Source organism: Puma concolor, chromosome A1 (genome assembly GCF_028749965.1).
Source record: "Puma concolor isolate L17-30 chromosome A1, mPumCon1.1.hap2, whole genome shotgun sequence".
Lineage (NCBI taxonomy): Eukaryota > Metazoa > Chordata > Mammalia > Carnivora > Felidae > Puma > Puma concolor.
Genome location: NC_141667.1, coordinates 159997214 through 160016657, shown reverse-complemented (window position 1 = coordinate 160016657; position 19444 = coordinate 159997214). Strand labels below are relative to the sequence as shown.

The following is a 19444-nucleotide window of genomic DNA, read 5'->3' as shown; positions in this document are numbered from 1 at the left end:
GTTCAGCACTTTCTTGCAATTGTGCGCCCAGATGTGAATTCCGGTTCCTGGGACGAACACCACCCAGCATCTGCTGGGGCCCAAACTGCTGGGTTCAAGGTGGTCAGATGACGCCTGACTCCAGTACATCTCAACTTTCCAAGGCACGTTCTCAGTAGACCTTGACAACTGTTAGCGTTCCGTAAGATACAGTGTGGACCCAAATGTTCGTGTTGTGTGTAATCAAAAATTTGTTTCCTTATTTTTTCCATGGTCTTCATCAAAGATGACAGCATGAATGAGGATTTTGAAGTTGGTGGCACTCAGAATTATCAGGGACTCTCCGATAATTCACAATTCTCTATTGGCAGTGAGGACAAAATTTTCAATAATGGTAAATGCAACCCGGTAATGCCCCTGCCTTAGGAGAAGGTGGTGGGGAGGACAGAGGAGCCAGGCAGATGTACACGGGGACGTCCCCGTCACGGAGGATGAAAGCGTGGCTGGAGAGAGCTTAAGGCTGCTTCACCCCAGTGGGGCTGATTTCCCGTCTCCGTCGAGGAACCGCCTGCCCACCACCCCTGCCCGTGGTCCTGACCCTGGAGAAGCAGAGCCTGGCAGGAAGGTCCCGGCAGGCGGGTGGCCACTAGCCGGGAGGAAGGGCTGCCACACTGCCCGCCCCTCCCACACGTCAGCTGGGTACCTGCCCCTCCCTGGGGCTCAGAGGCTGGGCAGGGAGAGCCAGTGTCGCCCCCGCCACCAGGGAGGTTCCCCCGGAGTGAGGGAAAGTGTCCCTCCAACGGCCACGGTTGCTGAAATGAACTCCAGTGTTCAGGCACTGAGGCTGAGGAGCTAGCCCCCCACGGGGTGACAGATCTTTTCCTCACCCTAAAGATGACGCAAAAGAAAGGTGCCCATGTAGCTCGCGGGATGCCTGGCCCGTGAAGGGTTGTGGCAGGCTCTAGAGAAGAGAGCTTGTGAAATGGCAGCTTTCTGCTTCCATCACTCCTTCTGGGTTTCTTTATTGGGATTTTTGCCCTGAGGAAGAGCTTGTCCCTTATTTATTCATTCACTTACCCCAGATTTGCCATGGGGGGTCCCTCCATTTGGCTCTTTGGTCCTGTTACTGTGCCTCCTCCTTCTGAACACCTCCCCACTTTCTGGCACCATGAGGTGTTCTGGGCCTCTAGCCCCCCAGCCCCAGCCCTGGAGTCGTGATTCTTTTTCACCAAAGGATGGAACTTAGAAACAAAGAAGTGGGTGTCAGGTAGACTGGAGTAGAATGTCATTGCCTCCTTCATCAGGCTGGGCTGGGAAGTATGTGACCACACACAGAGACACACACGCACACACTCACATGCACATGCAGAGACACGTACACACAGAGACACACACTCGTGCACACGCAGAGACGTGCACACACACAGACACATATTTGTGCACACGCAGAGACGTGTGCACACAGAGACACACGCTCATGCACACAGACACGCATGTGCATATGCAGAGACACACGCTTGTGCACACAGACACGTGCACACGCAGAGACACACACTCGTGCACACGCAGAGATGTGCACACACAGACACATGCTCATGCACACAGACACGCATGTGCACATGCAGAGATACACGCTTGTGCACACGCAGAGATGTGTGCACACAGAGACACGCACTACACATGCAGAGACGTGCACACACAGGTAGACACGTACACAGATAAGCACATGCACGCACAGACACACACGTGTGTGCACACAGGCACATGCAGACGTGTGTGCATATGCAGACCTACAGACACACATGCGTGTGCAGATACAAACACACACAACCAGTCATGCACACACAAATGTGCAACACAGGCATGCACGCGCACAAACACAGAGGCACGTGCACATGCAGCCATATTAAACTGTCTCCCTCTTTCTCTACGTAAAACCACGACCTGCAGCTGACAGGCCTCCATCCCGCTCCTTGGAAGTTTCTTAAAAATCTGGCTCCCATTTCCACAGTAACCGAAGCACTTGCTTAGTCTAGAGACTTCGGATTGCTCCCCCCACCCCTTGGGAAAATCAGACTGGCCGACAGGAGAGCAGTGTCGGTGAGGAGTTCTTTGTCTCTGTCTCACGTGTGGTTCTCAGGGTCACCCGGGGCACGTCGTTCCTCCCGCCCTTTCTGTGTGCCCCTCGTTTCCCGTAAAGTCAGGCTCATTCCTCATGCTGTTGATGTTAGATGTTTGTATTTGAACATGTGGCCATTACTATGGTTTTGGAGGTCATCACGATAGACAGAGGTACGTACCGGAATCCGCTAGTGGCCCACCACGTGCATGCCTAGTGGGCCGTCCCCACGAGTCCCGTGTTCCCTTGGGCTCAAATGAGATTCACGTATACGCAGATCACCTCCCTTGTTAGGTGAGGGCGCCCACCAGGCCCTGCTTTGTCCCCTCACACCAAGCTGGGAGCCACCGCACACCCTTAAGGGAGCTGGTGCCTGGTTCTCCAGCGGGGCACGCCCCTGTGCCAGTGAACCATGCCTCGTGCCCACCATCCTTCTAGTTGTTTCCATTTTACATTGTCTCTACAGTTCTGCAGGGTACCACGGCAACAGCCTGCTGGGCGTGTGTTTGCATGTTGTTGGAGATGTAAATTCTCCTAATTGGGAGGTGGGGCCAGCAAGCAAGTGAATACAAGGTCCTGATAGATGACGCCTGACTTGATACTTGTGCCATGGCTTTCCAGAACACATTTTTTAAAGCTTATTTATTTATTTTGAGAGAGAGAGAAGGTGCAAGTCATGGAGGGGCAGAGAGAGAGAGAGAGAGAGAGGGAGAGAGAAAGAACCCCAAGCAGGCTCCTCACTGTCAGTACAGAGCCCAACGCGGGCTTGAACCTACGAACCGTGAGATCATGACTGGAGCCAAAGTCAGATGCTTAACCGACTGAACCACCCAAGCGCCCTCAGAACACATTTTTAAATAAAATTTGAAAATGATATTGCATTTCAACTTAGTGTTTGAAAATAAACCATGGCCAAAACGTTCATAAATGTGTAATCAAAACACTGTCTACCTGTTTTTTCCATGTGCGTCATCGAAGAACCCAGTACTGAGCAGAGTTACCGACTCGGCGATCCTGAGGGTTACAGTGAATCACAGTTCTCTTCTGGAGGTAAGGACAGAGTTTCCAATGACAGCGACTGTGACTCAGTAGCTACCCCTGCCTGCATGCCGGGAGGACGGGGCGGGAGAGTCAGTCTGCCTTGCTGCTGTTACAAATGAGGACATCTTTGCCCTGCGTGCTGTAACTGTTTTCTTTGTGTATTTGAATGCTGTTGATTTTTGAAGGCTAAGTATTATTCTGCTCCCTTCTTAAATCCTTTTATTGTTTCAGTTCATTTTAACATTGATGCTTTAGGGTTTTCCAAACATACTGCATTATCACGTACAAATAGAATTTTCTTCTTCTTTACCAATGTGTATGCATCTCATTGGTTTCTCTTGTCTAATTGCATTAGCTCGTGTTTCTAGAATAGTGGTTGGAAGTAGCAGAGTTAGTGGGTTTCAGTGCCTCATTCACAGTCTTAGCAGAATAAGTTTAGCCAATAGGTAAGATTCTGGCTTTTAGACAAAGACTTATGTATTTTCATGTGCAAAAAAAAAGTAACCACCAACTTTTTTACATTTTGTCCCGGCCATTTTCATTATCTTCGGCAATGCTGAAGTTTTTCCTTTAGATCTATTAATGCGGTGAATGATGTATGCATGCATTTTCCCGTGTTGAACCAACCTTGCATTCCTAGAACAGATCTCACTTGGTCATGTTCATTGTTTTGGATCCTGCTCGTTGGTGTTTTATTTAGTAATTTTGCACCCAAATACAGTTCATAGGTGGTATTAGTCCGTAGCGTTTTTTGGTACTTTTTATCAGATTGAAATGTCAGTGTGATACCTGCCTCATAACAAAGATTTAAAATTTTTTTTTCTTTCTTTTTGAATCTCTTAGAAAATTTAAAGAGCATTGAAACCATCTGGTCTTTTCAGACTTGTCAGAAATGCCCTGTGAAACCATCTCATTCTGGTGCTTTTCCTAGAGTAATTACTCAGTAACTCTCTATTTCTTCTAGGCAAAGTGATTCATTTAATCTTTCTTAATCAGATGCAGTCAATTTTAGCAATGCATATTTTTTTTAGAAAAACATCCATTTCTTCTGTGTTCTCAAACGTATTTGCAAGGAAGTCTCCAACTCATCGCATTATTTTAAAAATACCATTTGTTTCTACTGCTATTTCCCCCTTGTCATGTCTTATTTTATAAATATATGCTCTTTTTTTATCTTCCTTATTAGGTAAACCAGCATTTTGTCTAATGTATTAATTTCTTCCCACGATCTAGGGTATTGGCATATTAACTAACTACACCGAGTTTCCATTCTGCACCCCTATTTATCTGTGTCTTTGTCATTACTATTTCCTTCTTTATGCTTTTTTTGTAGTGAGCTTTGCTGCCTTTCCAGGTCTTCGGGCTGAGTGGCTCACTGACTTCATTCTACCGATAAGTGGTTGGTGCTCTGTTCTTTCAATGTGTCCCATAGATTCTCATATATCATGCTTTCATTGTCATTATCTCCCAGAAATTCTACAAATTTTAGTGCATAGTTCCTTTTTACCCAAAAGTTGTCTGAGAGGTGTTTTCTGATTTCTAGGTAGTAGGGCCTTTTCTCTTTGTTTCTGTTAATAATTCCTACTTTGATTAAACTATGATCGGGAAGTGTTTTCAGTAGCGCTACTGTGTGGCTGATGTACATTTTCTTTGTGACCTGACATTAATTTCTGTGAATGCTGCGACAGCACTGAGAAGGTGTGCACTCTGCCAGGGTGGGAAGGGTACTTGTAGTATCTGCTTATTGATGATGTGGTTTAGGCCCCTCTCTGCTCACCTCTTCTTTTCTCCCTAATCTTTCCCTAGAATGGGGTGTAAATCCCCCCACTGTACACATCCTTGCATTTCCTGTAGGTTTTGCTTTACAAGCATGATTCTTGTGACATTTGGCACAAGGATGTTCATGAGCATTATCTCTTCGTTACGAACTCTAGCTTTCGGTATTAAAAAGAGCCCTTCTTCGTCATGTTTAATGCTTTCAGGGTTGGATTTTACTTTCCCTGATGTAAGGGTCACTACCACCTGCTTTCTTGTTATTTCAGTTTACCTGCTGTGTCTTTGTCCATTTTTTCATCTTTACGTAAATAAGCTGTCGCGCTGTAAGTACACAATGTGTACTTGGATCTTGTGTTAGCCCTTTCAGTGAAGAGGAAACCGCCTCATGAAGTCCAAAGCCTCCCTCCAGGGGGAGGTGTCGGGGAAGCAGAGCCTGGCTGTGACGAGGCCCCAGGCCCCCAGTCACTTCTTCTTCCCGCCACAACCTGAGCCAGACCTTCGAGCGTTTGGAAAAAGCTGAACAGAAGTGTTAAGACAACTCCCACTTCAACCTGGCCCCTAAAAACTGAGGGAACGATGCACAGTAGAGCTGGGGCGCTGGTCTCTGAGGAAGCACGGCCCCTGCTTTGTTCCCTGCCCGCCCCCCACCAGCCCCACGAGTCCCCTGTGTGCTCCCAAAGGGGCTGCTGTGTCCTCCTTGTCCCCCAGCGCTTTGTACCAGGCAGGCGTCCGTGGGCTCTGGATGAACCAGCTGTCAAGGGGATCCTGAAATCTTGGGGTTCATTTGAGCAAAACACTGGCCAAGATGCCACTGTGGGAATGTGTGGAGGAAACGTGGATCCATTAACACCCAAAAAAGGCAACATTCCATAATGTTTCACAACTTCACAAGCCACTGAAAGGCAATTCGATAGAATCGTTGCGTGTTGCGCGTGGCGGGTGCTCTGGGACCCGTCGGGGGACCCAGGGAGGCCCGTGTGATGGCGGAGGAGCCGACTGGAGAACCAGGAGAAAAACGGAGAAGGAAATCTTTTCTCTAAGCTCTCGAACAGCGAAGGACAAAGACAGGCCGTGGCAGAGCAAGACAGGACGAGGACATGAGCGCATCCGGAGAGAAACCGTCTCCCTCGTGAGAGTCAGCGCCATGGGCTCCCCAAGCCACCTTTCCCCAGGAACCGGCCTCCTGCGGGGACACCACGTGTGGGCCAGGAAATCAGCTTCCCGGGGGCAACGACACTTGTAAGGCCGGCGCTGATGAGGCTCCTGTGCCCGAGACCCAAAGGGCCGGGTCCCGCCGGCGGGGAGCTGTGAGCATGTGAAGGCCATGGGCACAGGTGGCCCCCCACCCTCTGCCAGCCCCCCAGGCTGCTCCAGAGGCTGTCCTCCTGCGTGCTGGCTTCCTGTGCCGTTGAGACCCGTTGTCGCTCTGTCCTGGGGGCAGAAGTCCCAGACGAAGGCTTTGGCAGGCGGCTCCTTCCAGGCCGTGAGGGAGTCCTTTCCACGCTCTCCCAGCTCTCAGGGGTCTCCCCAGGCCTCCTGGGTTCCCTGGCTTGCGGCAGCCTCCCCGACCCCTGCCTTGTTACCACATGCCTGCTCCTTACGCACTGCTCTGCAGCTGAATGTCCTCCTCTAATTATGATGCCAGTCACGCTGGATCGGGGCCGCCCTGCTACCCGTGGGCCCGGCTCTGAACTGGTCACAGTTGCTGCAGCCCCGTTTCCACGAGGCCACCACGTGAACTCTAGGGCGCCCCATGACATCGCCTGGCAGTGGACACCCTCTGTCAGTGCCCGGAAACAAGCCCGGGGTGTCCTGCCGGATGTGGACTGCAGTAAAAAAGAAGTAAATGCTCTGCCGTCTTATTTTCACTAAGAGATTGTGCGAGGGTCAGAGGAGCCTTGTCTGGTTTGCTGGGCTGTTCTCGGTCCCGGTGACCCGGGGCCCCTGACGCCCGGCCCTGGCCAGGGAAGGGCGGGGACCGTGGGGTCCTGCGGGGCGGTGGTGGTGGGGAGGCCCCAGCTGGCCGGCCGGGAGGTTGTTTCTGAGTGATTGGTCGCCTGGAGCCCCGCCCGCACGTTCCCGTGAGGAGGCTGTGGTCTGGGTAGGACAGTGACGTTGCAGACTTTGGCCCGTGAGCAAGGACAGACCTGTGTTCGGTGTTGCCAGGCTGCTGCTGTGCTGCAGACCGAGAGCCGTGGGTGTTATCTGTGGGATGCACGTGCATTTTTGCCCCGAGCCGCGTTGTTGTGGGCGAGAGACCCTGAGGCAGTTCAACCAGCACGTGGTGGTCAGTGACAATTGCAATACTTCTTCAGCCTGTCCTTGAGTACCTCACGGTCGGAGACACAGCCCTGCAAAGTCATGGTTCCCACATAGTGGGGCAGGTGCTGAGAAGGACGGGGACAGGTGACCTGTGGACGGCCCGATACTGTCGCGTGCGCAGTCTGAAGCTTCGAAGGAGCAGGGAGTTGTGCGTGGAGCACACTGGGGTGGCGGCCCCTGACCACCAGGGGAGGAAGCCACCGTCACTCCTCCCCCGATCCAGGCAAGCAGATTTTGTGGCTGTGCCACAGCCAGCGAGAGAACAGCCATCGCCCAGGGGATGCCTCCTCCATGACTCCAGGTCCGACCGCGACAAGCGTGGCTCCTTCTTGGAAACCCCGCGGCCCCCGGAGGCCCAGAGCAGCACAGGCAGGGCCCCCCACAGGCATGCTCCGGAGGGCGCCACACTGGCCCAGGGTAGCTGCAGACAACAGGCCCTCGGCAGAGACTTCCCGAGCGAGTGGGCAGGAGGGTCGCTGCTGACGCCGGCATCCACCGGGTCTGCCGTCTCCCAGAAGCCGCGGAAGCATAGTCCTGTCCTCAGAGCTAGCAGACAAGACTAAGAAACCCACCGTGTGGAGCACGAGGCGTGTATCTGGGTGACGGCGATGTCGGTGGAGACGCACAGATGGACGCTCCAGGGACAGGGACAGGTAAGGGCCTCACCTGAGAGAAAGAAAGCTTAGTGTCTACAATGATCTTTTGACTTGAAAAGCCGTCACTTCTGTCCTTCCTTGGGAGGAACCACAGGATCCCACGGTTGTCTGCGAATGTTTTCCAGTCGAGGCTTCTATCCACTCCCCTCTGCGCTTACTCCCAGTGCTCCTCCGTGTGCCTCCACGGAAGGGGGACACGAAGCCCAGAGCTCCGCTAACTGTGATGGGCCCTGGCGTGTGCGCCCCTCCTGGACAGGCGCCAGGAGGCACCCTTCACGTGGCCCCCGACCTAGCACCCGGCACAGCGGCTGCTGCCTGGCGTTTGCCGAATCAGTGAGTCAGCGGGTGAATAGTGCAAGTGTCGTCGTCAACGGTGCATAAGTTTGAAAGGTAATCGTCCCTCTGTGACTGTTACAACCATTGCAGCAACAGTGACGTTCTCCCCCTCGGAGTGCTCACGGTGTGCCTGGCCCCGTCATGTTCAAATCACCCCGAGGGACCTCACGGTGGTCCTGTGTCGGGACCTCAGGCCGGGGAGCCGGGGAGCCGAGGAGCCGAGGACCTAGCCCTGGAGATTCACACCGCTTCCAAGGGCATTGGAGAACCCGGGGCCGGGGCTCCCCTGCGGCTGCCTGGAGCAGTGAGGACCAGCTCTGTGACCAGTTCTTGGTTTTTCTGGCTCTGCCCGTGGCTCCGCACCCCTGCCTCCCCCTTCCTGTCTTTCCCACCTGCGCTGTGAGTGTGCAGGACGGGTGCCAGGGAGAACAATGGAGGTGATTTTACCTTTCAGGTGTCCCTGCAGGAAATGATTTCCATCTCAGAAGCCAGCAGCCAGCGCTTCCTGCCTCCCTGGGGTGCTTCGGGGGAGGGGCCCTCCCCAGCTTTTGTGGGCACATCTATCTAGAACTTTCTCATGGCCACAAGATAACATCATCTCCAGTCCAGTGCTCTGGGCCAGTGAGATTTGCGGACACTCTCTTCCCTTCACACTGACTCTAGGACAAAGGGGACTTCTGCTCGTTTATCGTCCTAGACCCCCAGGTGTGCCGTGATTTCATCTACACTGGGTTAGAAGTCAGTTCATGTCATTTGTAGACAAACAGGCCCCTTAGAAACCAGTCTTCTTCTTTGTCTCTGGTCAACAGCGAGCAGGTTTTGGAAGCTTCCAAATTAGAAGGAATGAGTAGATTAGAACACCTCCCTGAGGACTAGGGTCTTAGGCTGAACCACTAGAAATGACCGTGCAGATCAAAGACGGTCCGATACCCGCTCCCGGGAAACTTTCGGGGCCCCTGCGGCTCAGCGTAGCTGGACACCCCCAGGCGTCCCTTCTCTCCAAGCCCACGCAACACGCAGTCCCCCCTGGGAGCAGGTGTGCATCCTGGGCCTGTGGCCACAGGCGGGGCATTTCCCGGAGCTCCAGCCCCCGCCCCCGGCGGGCACACGGGCGGGCTCTCAGCGGGGCGGTCAAGCAACCCTATGTGTTGAGGACTCATTGCTCAGGGCTACCCTGAGCTCCACCACCGACTGCCGCAGAGACAAAAAAGTATAGACACCACAACCTCGTCCTCCTATGCCACACCTGGGGACAGCGCGGCATAAAGGGTTTAAAGTAGGCTCCAAGGAATGAATCTCTAATGTGAAATTCTGGCCGCCACAGCAGGGCACCTCTGGGAAACTGACGGGCTCTCCTTCCTGGGCTGGAGCCCTTCTCTCCCGCTAAGCGATAGGTGGGACTGCTCATGTGATATGACCGTCCCCTGGGGGCATGGGTCATTTTCTGCTTGATCTCAACCCCGTGGTGTTTGTCATCTGCCAGTGGAAGTCCGGCTAACCTTCCTGCCATCCGTCTCGGCGGAACGGGCCTGGAAGCGGACAAGCGTCTGTGGGACATGGGACGTGGGAAAGAGTGCAGGGCAGAGAGGAAGAGCCTGTCAGACCCCGGCTCCACCGCTCACTGGCTCTGCCGTCTTCGAACCTGTTTCATCATCTGTAAGCTGGGAGTCATAGTGCCTTAAGCTGTGGGGTCATTGGGACAATTAAATTGGTTGAAAAGGTAAGAACTCGGGGCAGATCTTGATTCATAAGAAGTGTTAGGCGTTATTACTAGACTTTCTGTGTTTTAGTAAGATTCAGTGCAATACAGGGAAAGTCATCCTTTCTAGAGTCATGGAACCATCACCACAAATGACATACAGAAGAGGTCCGTTACCCGAAAATTCCACGCTCCTTCCACGGAGCCCTAATATACTGACCTGTGTCCTGTTCCTATGATTTTCCCCCTTCTGGAATGTCATACACTACAAAGACCATGTAGACCTTTGAGTGTAGCTTCCTCAACTAGCACAATGCATTCGAGACGCATGCATGTTTGCCCGTAATTATTCGGTTCCCCTCACTGCAGCCCCTGCTGGCTTACTCACTCACCAGCTGAATGAGCTTGGGAATTACAAATAAAGCCACTGGAGACATTCCCATACAAGGTTTTGGGTGAATAAAAATGTTCCTTTAGTTTAGGTAAACAGCTAAAGGTATGGCAGCTATGTTTTACTGTATAAGAAACTGTCAATGGGGGGCACCTGTGTGGCTCAGTGGGTTGAGCGTCTGACTTCGGCTCAGGTCATGATCTCAGGGTTCGTGGGTTCGAGCCCCGTGTCGGGCTCTGTGCTGACAGCTCAGAGCCTGGAGCCTGCTTCGGATTCTGTGTCTCCCTCTCTCTGTCTGCCCCTCCCCTGCTTGCACTCTGTCTCTCTCTCTCTCTCAAATATAAGTAAAAACATTAAAAAATTTTAAAGAAGAAAGAAAGAAAGAAACTGTCAGCAGAAGTTGCATCCCTGCTAGCAGAATTGGAGCGGCCCTGGGTCCTCCTCAACACCTGAGATTTTCTGTCTCCGGGCCGCTCTAGCAGACGCACAAGAGTCTCGCTGTGGCATGGGTTTGCACTTCCCTAGTGACTGGTAATCCCGAGCGTATTTTCCTGTCTTTATTTGCCATCTGAAGATCTCCTTTGGTCCAGTGCCCATTTTCTTTAGTCTGTTTTCTTACTGTTGAGTTTTGAGATGTGTTTACACATTCTGGACACAAGTCCTCTGTCACGTGTGTGATCGGAAAGATTACCTGCCAGTCTGTGGCTTGCTTTGCATTTGCATACCAGTGTCTTTCAGAGATCAGAAGTTCTTAACATTGGTCAAATCCAATTTATCAAGTTTCGTTTTCAGTGTCAAATAAGACATCTTTGCCTCATTTAAAGTCACAAACATTTTCCACGTTCTCTTCCGGAAGTCTTAAAATTGTAGATTTTACTTTAGGGCTGTGATCCATTTTGAGTGAAGTTGTATATATGGTGTAAGATAAGGATTCTTTCATTTTGGTTTGATTTCTTGCATATTGATGTCCGGTGCCAACACCATTTTTTGCAAAAACTCCTCTTTCTCTGTTGAATTGCCTGTGCACATAGTTGACAACCAACCAGTCATTTGTGAGCCTGTTTCTGGCCTCTTACTTTGTTCCACGGACTTAAGATCTACTCTTTTTCAGGTGTCACATTGCCTTGGCTACAGTACGTTGATACCAAGATTTGAGATCAGGTAGTGTCCTCCCGCTTTGTTCGGATTTTCAGAATCAACTTGGTTGTTCTGGTTTCTCTGCCTTCCCGTATACATTTTAAAAGCGGCTTGTTAATTTCCGCAGACCATTCTGTTGGGACTTTGGCTGGAATTGCTACGAGTCTATACATCAGTTTGTCAGGCACCGACTTCTTAACCGTATTCAGTCTTGCCCTCTGTGGAGGACTCTGTGTATGTAGGTCCTCTTTGGTTCCTCTCACCAGAGTTTTGTAGTGTTCAGCATAAAGACTTTGCATATGTCTTATTAGATTTATGCAGAAGTATCTCATAATTCTTGATGTGATCATAAATGATACTGTTTTTTAAATTTCAACGCCCGGTTAGTCATTTCCAGTGTATAGAAATGTGATTGTTTCGTACAAGACTCTGTAACCTTCCCCCTTGCTCAGCTCACTCTTGTGTTCCAGAAGCTTTCCTGTAGATTATTTAGGATTTACTGCTTACTGAATCATATCATCTGTGAATAGATTTTTTTTTCCTTTCCAATACATACACCTTTTATTCATTTTTCTTGCCTTACCCCGCTAGTTCCGGTACAGTGTTGGAGGTTAAATACGAGTGGTCAGAACGGGTGCCCTTTCATAAATTAGGTGTATCTAATTGCAAGCATAGAGGACTTTTTTGGTAAAAAGTCAGATAGCAAATATTTTAGTCTAAGAGCAATATGGCCCCTGCTGCAACTACTTAACTAGAAGCAGCCAGAGACCACACATAAAAGAACAGGTGTGGCTATATTCCAACAAAACTTTATTTACTAAAACCGGTGCTGATCCATACTTGGCCTGTAAGCCATGTTTACCAACCCCTCGTCTACTGAAATGATCAGTTGGTTTTTCTTTATTCTGTTCATATGGCGAATTACATGTCTTGATTTCTGAGTGTTGAACCAGGCCTGTATTTCTGAGATAAACCCGTGATACAGTTTCCTTTTTTATATCCTTTGGATTCAATTTGCCAAAATTTAGTTAAGAATTTTCGCATTTATGTTCATGAATGATGTTGGCCTATAGTTTTTTCTACTCGATGCTTTTGTCTAGCTTTGGTCTCAAGGTACTAATGGCCTCACAGAATGAATTGGGAAGTACTCCCTTTCCTTCGGTTTTCTAGATCTGTCTGTATGAAATAAATATTACCTCTACATAAAATGTTCGAAAGGATTTACCAATGAAGACATTAGGTCCTGTAATTTCTTTGTGGGAAGGTTTTTAAGTACGCATTTTATTTCTTCTGTAGATAAAGGGCTGTTTAGTGTATCTGTATGTTCTTTGGTGAGCTTTGGTGGTTTGTGTCTTTAGATGAATTTTCCCATTTCATCTAAATAGCGGTCTCTCAACGCCCTTTTTAATGTCTGCAGGAACCATGGGGCTGTCATCTCTCTCGCTCTTGATATCAGTAATTTGTGCCTTTTTTTAAATCCCTGGTGGTCTGATCAGTAGTTTATCAATCTTATTAATCTGTCCAGAGAACCAGGCTTTTGGTTTCATTTTTCCATGTTGTTTTTCTATTTTTTTATCATAGTGATTTTTTCTTTTAATTTTCTTTTTTTTTCACTGCGTATTTTGAGGTTTTTCTCTCCTTTTTTAATGACTTGTTAATGTGAATACTTAGGTCGTAGACTTGAGGCTAACTCTTTTTATTGTGAATGTTTAGTTCCTTTTAATTCTACTTTAATCCCGCCCTACAAATTTCAATATGCTGTGTTTTTATTTTTGTCCGTTCAAAATGCCTTATAACTCACCTTTTAAATCTGTTCTTTGACCCGTGGGCCATTTAGAAATGTGCCATTTCATTTTCAAATATTTGGAGACTTTTCCAACACCATTGTGTTAGCGATTTATGATTTATTTCTGTTTTGGTCAGAAACACACAGTGTATGACTTAGATCTTTTTAACGCATTTTTAAAAACTTTAAATATGGCCCAGAATACAGCGTTCTTTAGCAAGTACTCCCATGTGTGCCTGAAAAGAACGTGTACATGGTGTTGATTTGTGGAGTCACAACAATTATAAATGTCAATTAGATCAAGTAGCTGAACTACCTTGTTCAGGTCTCCTACACCCTTATTGAGTTCCTGTCTCCCCATTTACTCGACTATTAAGAGAGCAGAATTTAGGTCTCAGACGATCACCGTGGATGTGCTCACCGTGCCTTTCGGCTCTACCAGTGTTCATTTCACGCCCTTCGAAGCTCTTTCATTGCACTTCATCCGTATGCATAAAAACGTGGAATTGTTCTATCTTCTGGATGAATTACTGCTTTAACAGTAAGAAATGACCCTCTTTATTCCTGGCGATATTCTCTGTTTTTGTCTAATATTTAAATAGCCACTTTAGCTTTCTTTTGATCAGTGTTCGCACGGCTGATCTTTTTATTTTATTTTTTACCTCCTTGTGCTTTATATTTAAGGTGGGATTTTGTAGACAGTGCATAGCTGGGTCTTGTGTTTTTATGTAATTTGACACTCTGTGCTTCTTGAACATTTGCGATACGGTGTTACGATAAATTTTGATATCCTTGCCCTCTAATTCTACCTATAGAGTCATTTCTGGGCCAGTTTTGATTGGTTGACTCTGGTCATTATAGGTCATATTTCATTGGTTATTCTCATACCTGCTCATTCTTGTTTGGATGCCAAGTATGAATCTCACTTTGTTGGATGTTGGATATTCTATTTTTAGAAAATATTAGCAAGCCTTGCTCTTGAACCCACTTAAATAACTTTGAGGTTCACTTTTAAGCTTTGTTAAGACCAAGCAGCCCTTACCCCAAAGGCTAATATTCCCCGATACCGAGGCAGTAAAATTCAGAGCACTCTACCCGATGCCTGTGTATAATGAGGCTCTTTACGTTTACCAGAGAAGACGCCAACTTTTTCTGGCCTGTGTGAGCTCTGGAGATTGTTCTGCCACCTTTTTGGGTGGTTCTTGTTCCACGCTAAGGCTTCCTGTGGCTTCTCACTGACCCCCACTCAGCTGGAGACAGGGCCACCCTCTGCAGTGTCCGAATTCCCTCGCTTCTGCTGCTCTGGCCTCCCCAGCCCCGTCCCCTCCTGGTGACACCACAGGGCTCTGCCTACGTCCTCCCTCATCACACAGGACCAGAAACACTCCAGGCAGGAACCAGAGGCTCATGGGAGCCCCTTGGCAGTCCCTCCTCAGGGGTCACTGTCCCTTGTTGCCCATTGTCTGATGAATGGGAAATCATTGTTTCATATAATTTTTCTAGTTTTTTTTTTATTAAATTGGGAGGATAAATCTGGTCCTTGTTACTCCCATCTTTTCCAGGCGTGAAAGTTCAAATAGCGGGCTGTCACATATAGGAAAAGCCCTGCATTTCAACTCTGGTCAAAGCTTCAGGGTGGCCTAGAAGGAGCAGAAGCCAGGGGCCCTGCCTCCCGGGTGTTTTCCCAGCTGGACCACGTGCCACCCCAGTGACCTCAATGCTTTGTGTCCCTGGGGTCTCATCCACAACTGGAAAGTAAACATTTCCCACAAGCCTCATCAGTGCATTGATGTTCAGGTGGAACCCCACCTACACAGTCCGTGTAAATGTTGCCATGGCAGGTGGAGTCCTAACTAAAGATCGTAGTCCAGAAATGAGCATTTTGAGATGCACATGTTTTATACTTATTAATGAATTATGTGTTTCCCTAAAATTCATCAGTCTGAATTATCCACCAAAATTTCCTAAGCAATTTCCTCTAAAAAACATAAATGCGGTTTTAAATATTGAGCGAGAGTATGATGTTGGCAACAATCTCCGTCACCAGAAGGAAACAGAGGTGGATGGCAATTGTGGCCTCCAGGAGGAAGCTGGAAACGAGGCACCAACTATTGGAAATGGCCTTACTTTCCACAGTTTTTTTTATTTTTTTCAGATTTTCAAATTCTACCATGGGCTTATAATACTTATAAAAATACGAATTTGTTACCGTAAAATAACTTTGAGGAATGTTTTAAAAGCCAGAAGCACTGGGGCGCCTGCGTGGCTCAGTCGGTTGAGCGTCCTACTTCAGCTCAGGTCGTGATCTCACGGTTCGTGGGTTCAAGCCCTGCGTTGGGCTCTGTGCTGACAGCTCGGAGCCTGGAGCTTGCTTCCGATTCTGTGTCTCCCTCTCTCTCTGCCCTTCCCCCACTCATACTCTCTCTCTGTCTCTCAAAAATAAATAAACATTAAAAAAAAAAAAAAAAGCCAGAAGCACCTTGAAGGATCTGCCGAGAACCTCTCTCTCTCGTTGCTGGAACAGCCAGCCCCCTGTGTGCTATCCAGAACGTCCAAAAATGCCCCACGACCCAAAGCACCACTCCTGACCTCTGGAATGTGCCTGGACTTCGGGCTCTGTTCCAGCCTGCGTGCCGCACGGGACACGGATAATTTTATGCCCTAATCAGTGATTCGAGGCTGGCCTTCGCTGTAACAATAGATTCGTCCTCTTGCTCGGTGAATACCTGCTGAGCACGGGCTGGGAGGCTCCAGGCGAATGAGGGGCTGCGCTTTTATAAGCCCCAGAGAGCAGCCGGCCACCAGGCAGGACCTGCGTGGTGGACAGATGTGCTGGCTTGAACGTTTTCCTTGCGTCTTCCTGCTGCGCTCAAGTGGAGTTTCGGGAAACCTTCAGGATGGCAGCGTCCTTGTTATGCTTGGAGAGCCGGGCAGCCTGGAAGGAGAAGGGGGAGAGCGCCCCGGGCGGTGGCAAAGGCCACACCCCCGAGGAAGGGAGCCTCGTGGGCCGTGTGGGCCTCTCCCCGTGACCCGCGCCAAGAACGCACACTCTGCCCTCTCCGCAGCGGTGAGATGGGCCCCGCGATTCTGGGGTAAGGGCGGTTCCGGGATGGGGCGTGAGATGTCATAAAATACGCGTCCGAGGGACCGGGAGCATCACCTGAAGGACGCAGGCTGGGGCGGCAGCATGAGGAGGAAGCCGCAGGGCCGTGTCCGTGACTGCCCGGGGCCACACAGGCCGCAGCTCTGGCTCAGGGGCAGGCCGCCCTCACCTGTGAACTGGTGTCTCCAGAGCTGTCGTTCTCAGGCTAAAAAGGTGTTTGGAATCGTGACTTAACCCTTGACCAAGTCCTGATCATTGTACTTATTTTTTCCCCATAGGAAAGAATTTAAAAAATGACCAATATAAAAAAACATCAATTCTGGACAAAATCCTTCAAAACATTGGAAAATCTTCAGGTAAGTGGAATAATAGATAAGTGGGTCCTTGTGCTGGGATGCCACCCCCGCCGTGGAGAGAAGTAAACTGTCTGCTCCAGGGGACAGCTCTCTGGAGGGGCAGGTGACTCTCTGGGGGTCCCTGGGCAGATCGGGTTTCGTGTGTTGTCAGTGCGGGACTCCTGGCCCATTGAGTCCAAATTCCACGAGTCCTAGGCCACGTGTGGGTGTCCCCTCCCTTCTCAGCTGTCCCTGGGACCTGTGCGCCCACCACCACATGCCACAGGACCAGGCCCACAAGGTCCCCAAGCCTCCCACCCGGGGAGTCCCACACCTTTGAGCGCCCCCGCCCTCCGCCCTCCCCACTCCTCCCACCCCTGCCCTTTAAACAACTTCCTAATCGCTGAAGTTGGTCCACGAATTTCCTCTGGTGGCTTCTGCCCCAGCCCCATGCTTCTTCCTGGAACTTTCCAGAACACTCCTGAGCCTCTTCTCCAGGCCAGTCCTCCTCCTGGCCTCTCCCAGGTAGACTCTGTAGTCCCGTAGACGGTTCGAATCAGCACCTCCTGCGTTCTTTCTACCACACACCGGTCCACGCACCCTGAGACCGCCGGGTTTGGGGGCGCATCGCGCCCACATTTCAAGCTAGTGTTAGCGAAGACTTCCGGGGGTTTGTAAACGGGCCTCGGTGCAGCCCCATTAGTTGGGTCCTCGTAGAGCCAAGTGCAGGACCAAACACTTACACCTGGCCACCTTCATTCACCTCCATCAGTGCTCACTGGGCACCTACCACGGGCCCACACCCTTCCCAGTTCTGGGGACTGAGCACCGTGGACACGGACCCCTGCCCTCGAGGCGCCCACATTCCAGGGGAAGGTTAGATCGCCCTCCGCTCCAGCCTGCTGGGACACTTCTGTGTCCGGCGTCTTCCGGTCAGTCGCTCCTTCAAACCTCCCTGCCCACCGCCCCCCCCCCGCCCCCCGTCATCGTCTTTCGGCCAGCCTGCTATCTTGTCCTTTGTTTAAATGCCCAGCAGGGTGGAGCCACAGACGGGTCACTAGAGACCTTGCATTGTGTGACTGGTCACCAAGCAGCCAGGAGCCACTCTGTGCGGGGCCAGAGCCAGCCCTGGGGCCCTGAAATTGCAGGCCCCCCACAGTCTGCACCTCCCCCCAGTGGGACAGCCCAGTGCAGTCGGGGGTTGAAAGCGGGGGTGAGCGGTTGCCCCGCCCGCCACAAACTTACCGACCGGTACTGACATCCAGCCACTTTCTGCTGCTTTAGTCAGATGTCAGGGGGACTTTGCCAAATCCCCAGTCCCCGGGCCCTGAGAGTTCTGTCGTTGAAAACAGGAACATCCTTATGGCTCCAGTGTCTGAGGCAGGACCTTTCCACGTTGCACGTCCTGCACGTTGGCCCTGGGCCTGCCTGTCTGGGGGATGGGTGGCGGGCACTCCTCTGGTGCCAAGGCTGGGGGCCCAGCAGTGCGTGCACGGGAGGGACCGAGGTCCTTGACCTCCCAGAGCCTGACATCACAGGACTGCGTCCACAGGGGGTGCCCCCGAGGGGAGGGGAGGGGACACCCCCAGCCCAGCCCAGTAGTGCCCAGAGGAGCCCTCACTGGGTTTGGAGGCAGAAGGCCGTGGCAGTGAGGCATTAAAGGGTGCGGCCTGGCCCCCACCCGGTCCTCCCTCCGCGACCGCCTCCCCACAGCTCCTCCCCTCTCTGCGTCCTGGCCTGGGCTCCCCAAGATCCTGCCAGGGCTCTCCCCACCTGGCCCACTGCCACCCTCACCCGAACCCACACCTTCCCCCTCTCCCTCCTGCAAACAGTGCCTCCGAGTTCGCCCTGACCTCTTGGGGCTTTGGCTTTCCCCCTGTTGTCCTCTGCACCCTTGCAAGCCCGTTTCCCCCCACCCAGGACTCTCTCTTCCTGCGGTTCCTTCCAGCCCCACAGCACCTGTGACTGCTGCCCACAGACTGGGGACACTGGAGGCTGGCTTCACGCCTGTAGTCCTGCACCAGTGGGACAGCCCAGGAGGGTCCGAGCCACAGGATGAGCAGGGCGCCTAGGATTTCTCAAGAAACTCTCTCTCCAAACAGGGAGCTCTTCCCAGTAAGTGGAAGAGAAGGGTGAAGCTCCGAGGAGATGCAGAGGACGGTCAGCAAGGCCACCTGCCCCGAGGGAGCCCCCTAAGCAGGAAACTCCAGACTTCGTGAGACCCCACAGCCCCACCCTCAGGAATAAAGAGCATATATGTGCACATACTGTTAACCACGCTGTGCGAGGAAGTGTGTTTTATTCATGAGTCCCAAGTAGAGCTTATTTGTTTAAATGTTAAGGTGGAGGGTATGTGGGTTTCCTTTTGTTTTTTTAATAAACAGAAATTACTGAGTCTGAGAAAGGAAAGGTTTGAGAGGCTCCTGTTTTCTAACAGGATAAGGCTTGAGGACGCTTAGCTTCTGAAGGTTGTGTCCATGAAGAACCAGAGTCACCTGCTGCCCCCATCCCGTGGCAGCGCCCTGCAGAGTGCACACACGTGTACACAAAACACACACGGAACTTCTCCGCATTGGAATGTGTACCGAGCACGGGAACACGCAGGTTGGGTCCCCGTGGTGCAGACGGTGTGAGCTCCAGGGGGCGTCTGACCCACCTACGGCATGTTCGGGGCTGACCAGAACATTTCTCTGAGCAGGTTTTCTTACCCAGACCCACTCTATGGACAGGTTACGCCTCTGCTTGATCCATGGGGTGAGGCTGG

At 50.9% G+C, this 19444-nt stretch overlaps 1 protein-coding gene across 5 annotated transcripts in view; it reads left to right on the top strand.

Moving 5' to 3' along the window:
- The window catches only part of SPACA7 (sperm acrosome associated 7), a 28168-nt gene extending 9214 nt beyond the window's left edge, over window positions 1-18954 (top strand). For 4 of the 5 annotated variants that reach the window (XR_015251743.1, XR_015251739.1, XM_086708326.1 and 1 more), the window contains 4 exons: window positions 266-373; window positions 3077-3148; window positions 16624-16701; window positions 18783-18954. Coding sequence is in view for 2 of the 5 variants with exons in the window: in XM_086708326.1 (XP_086564452.1) it covers window positions 266-373; window positions 3077-3148; window positions 16624-16701; window positions 18783-18799 (275 nt within the window). In the remaining 3 variants the exon portion in view is untranslated. Of the gene's footprint in view, window positions 1-265; window positions 374-3076; window positions 3149-15914; window positions 16335-16623; window positions 16702-18782 lie in introns of those variants that run through there. The other variant, XR_015251740.1, reaches the window with a different exon arrangement.
- Window positions 18955-19444: the final 490 nt, after the last annotated feature.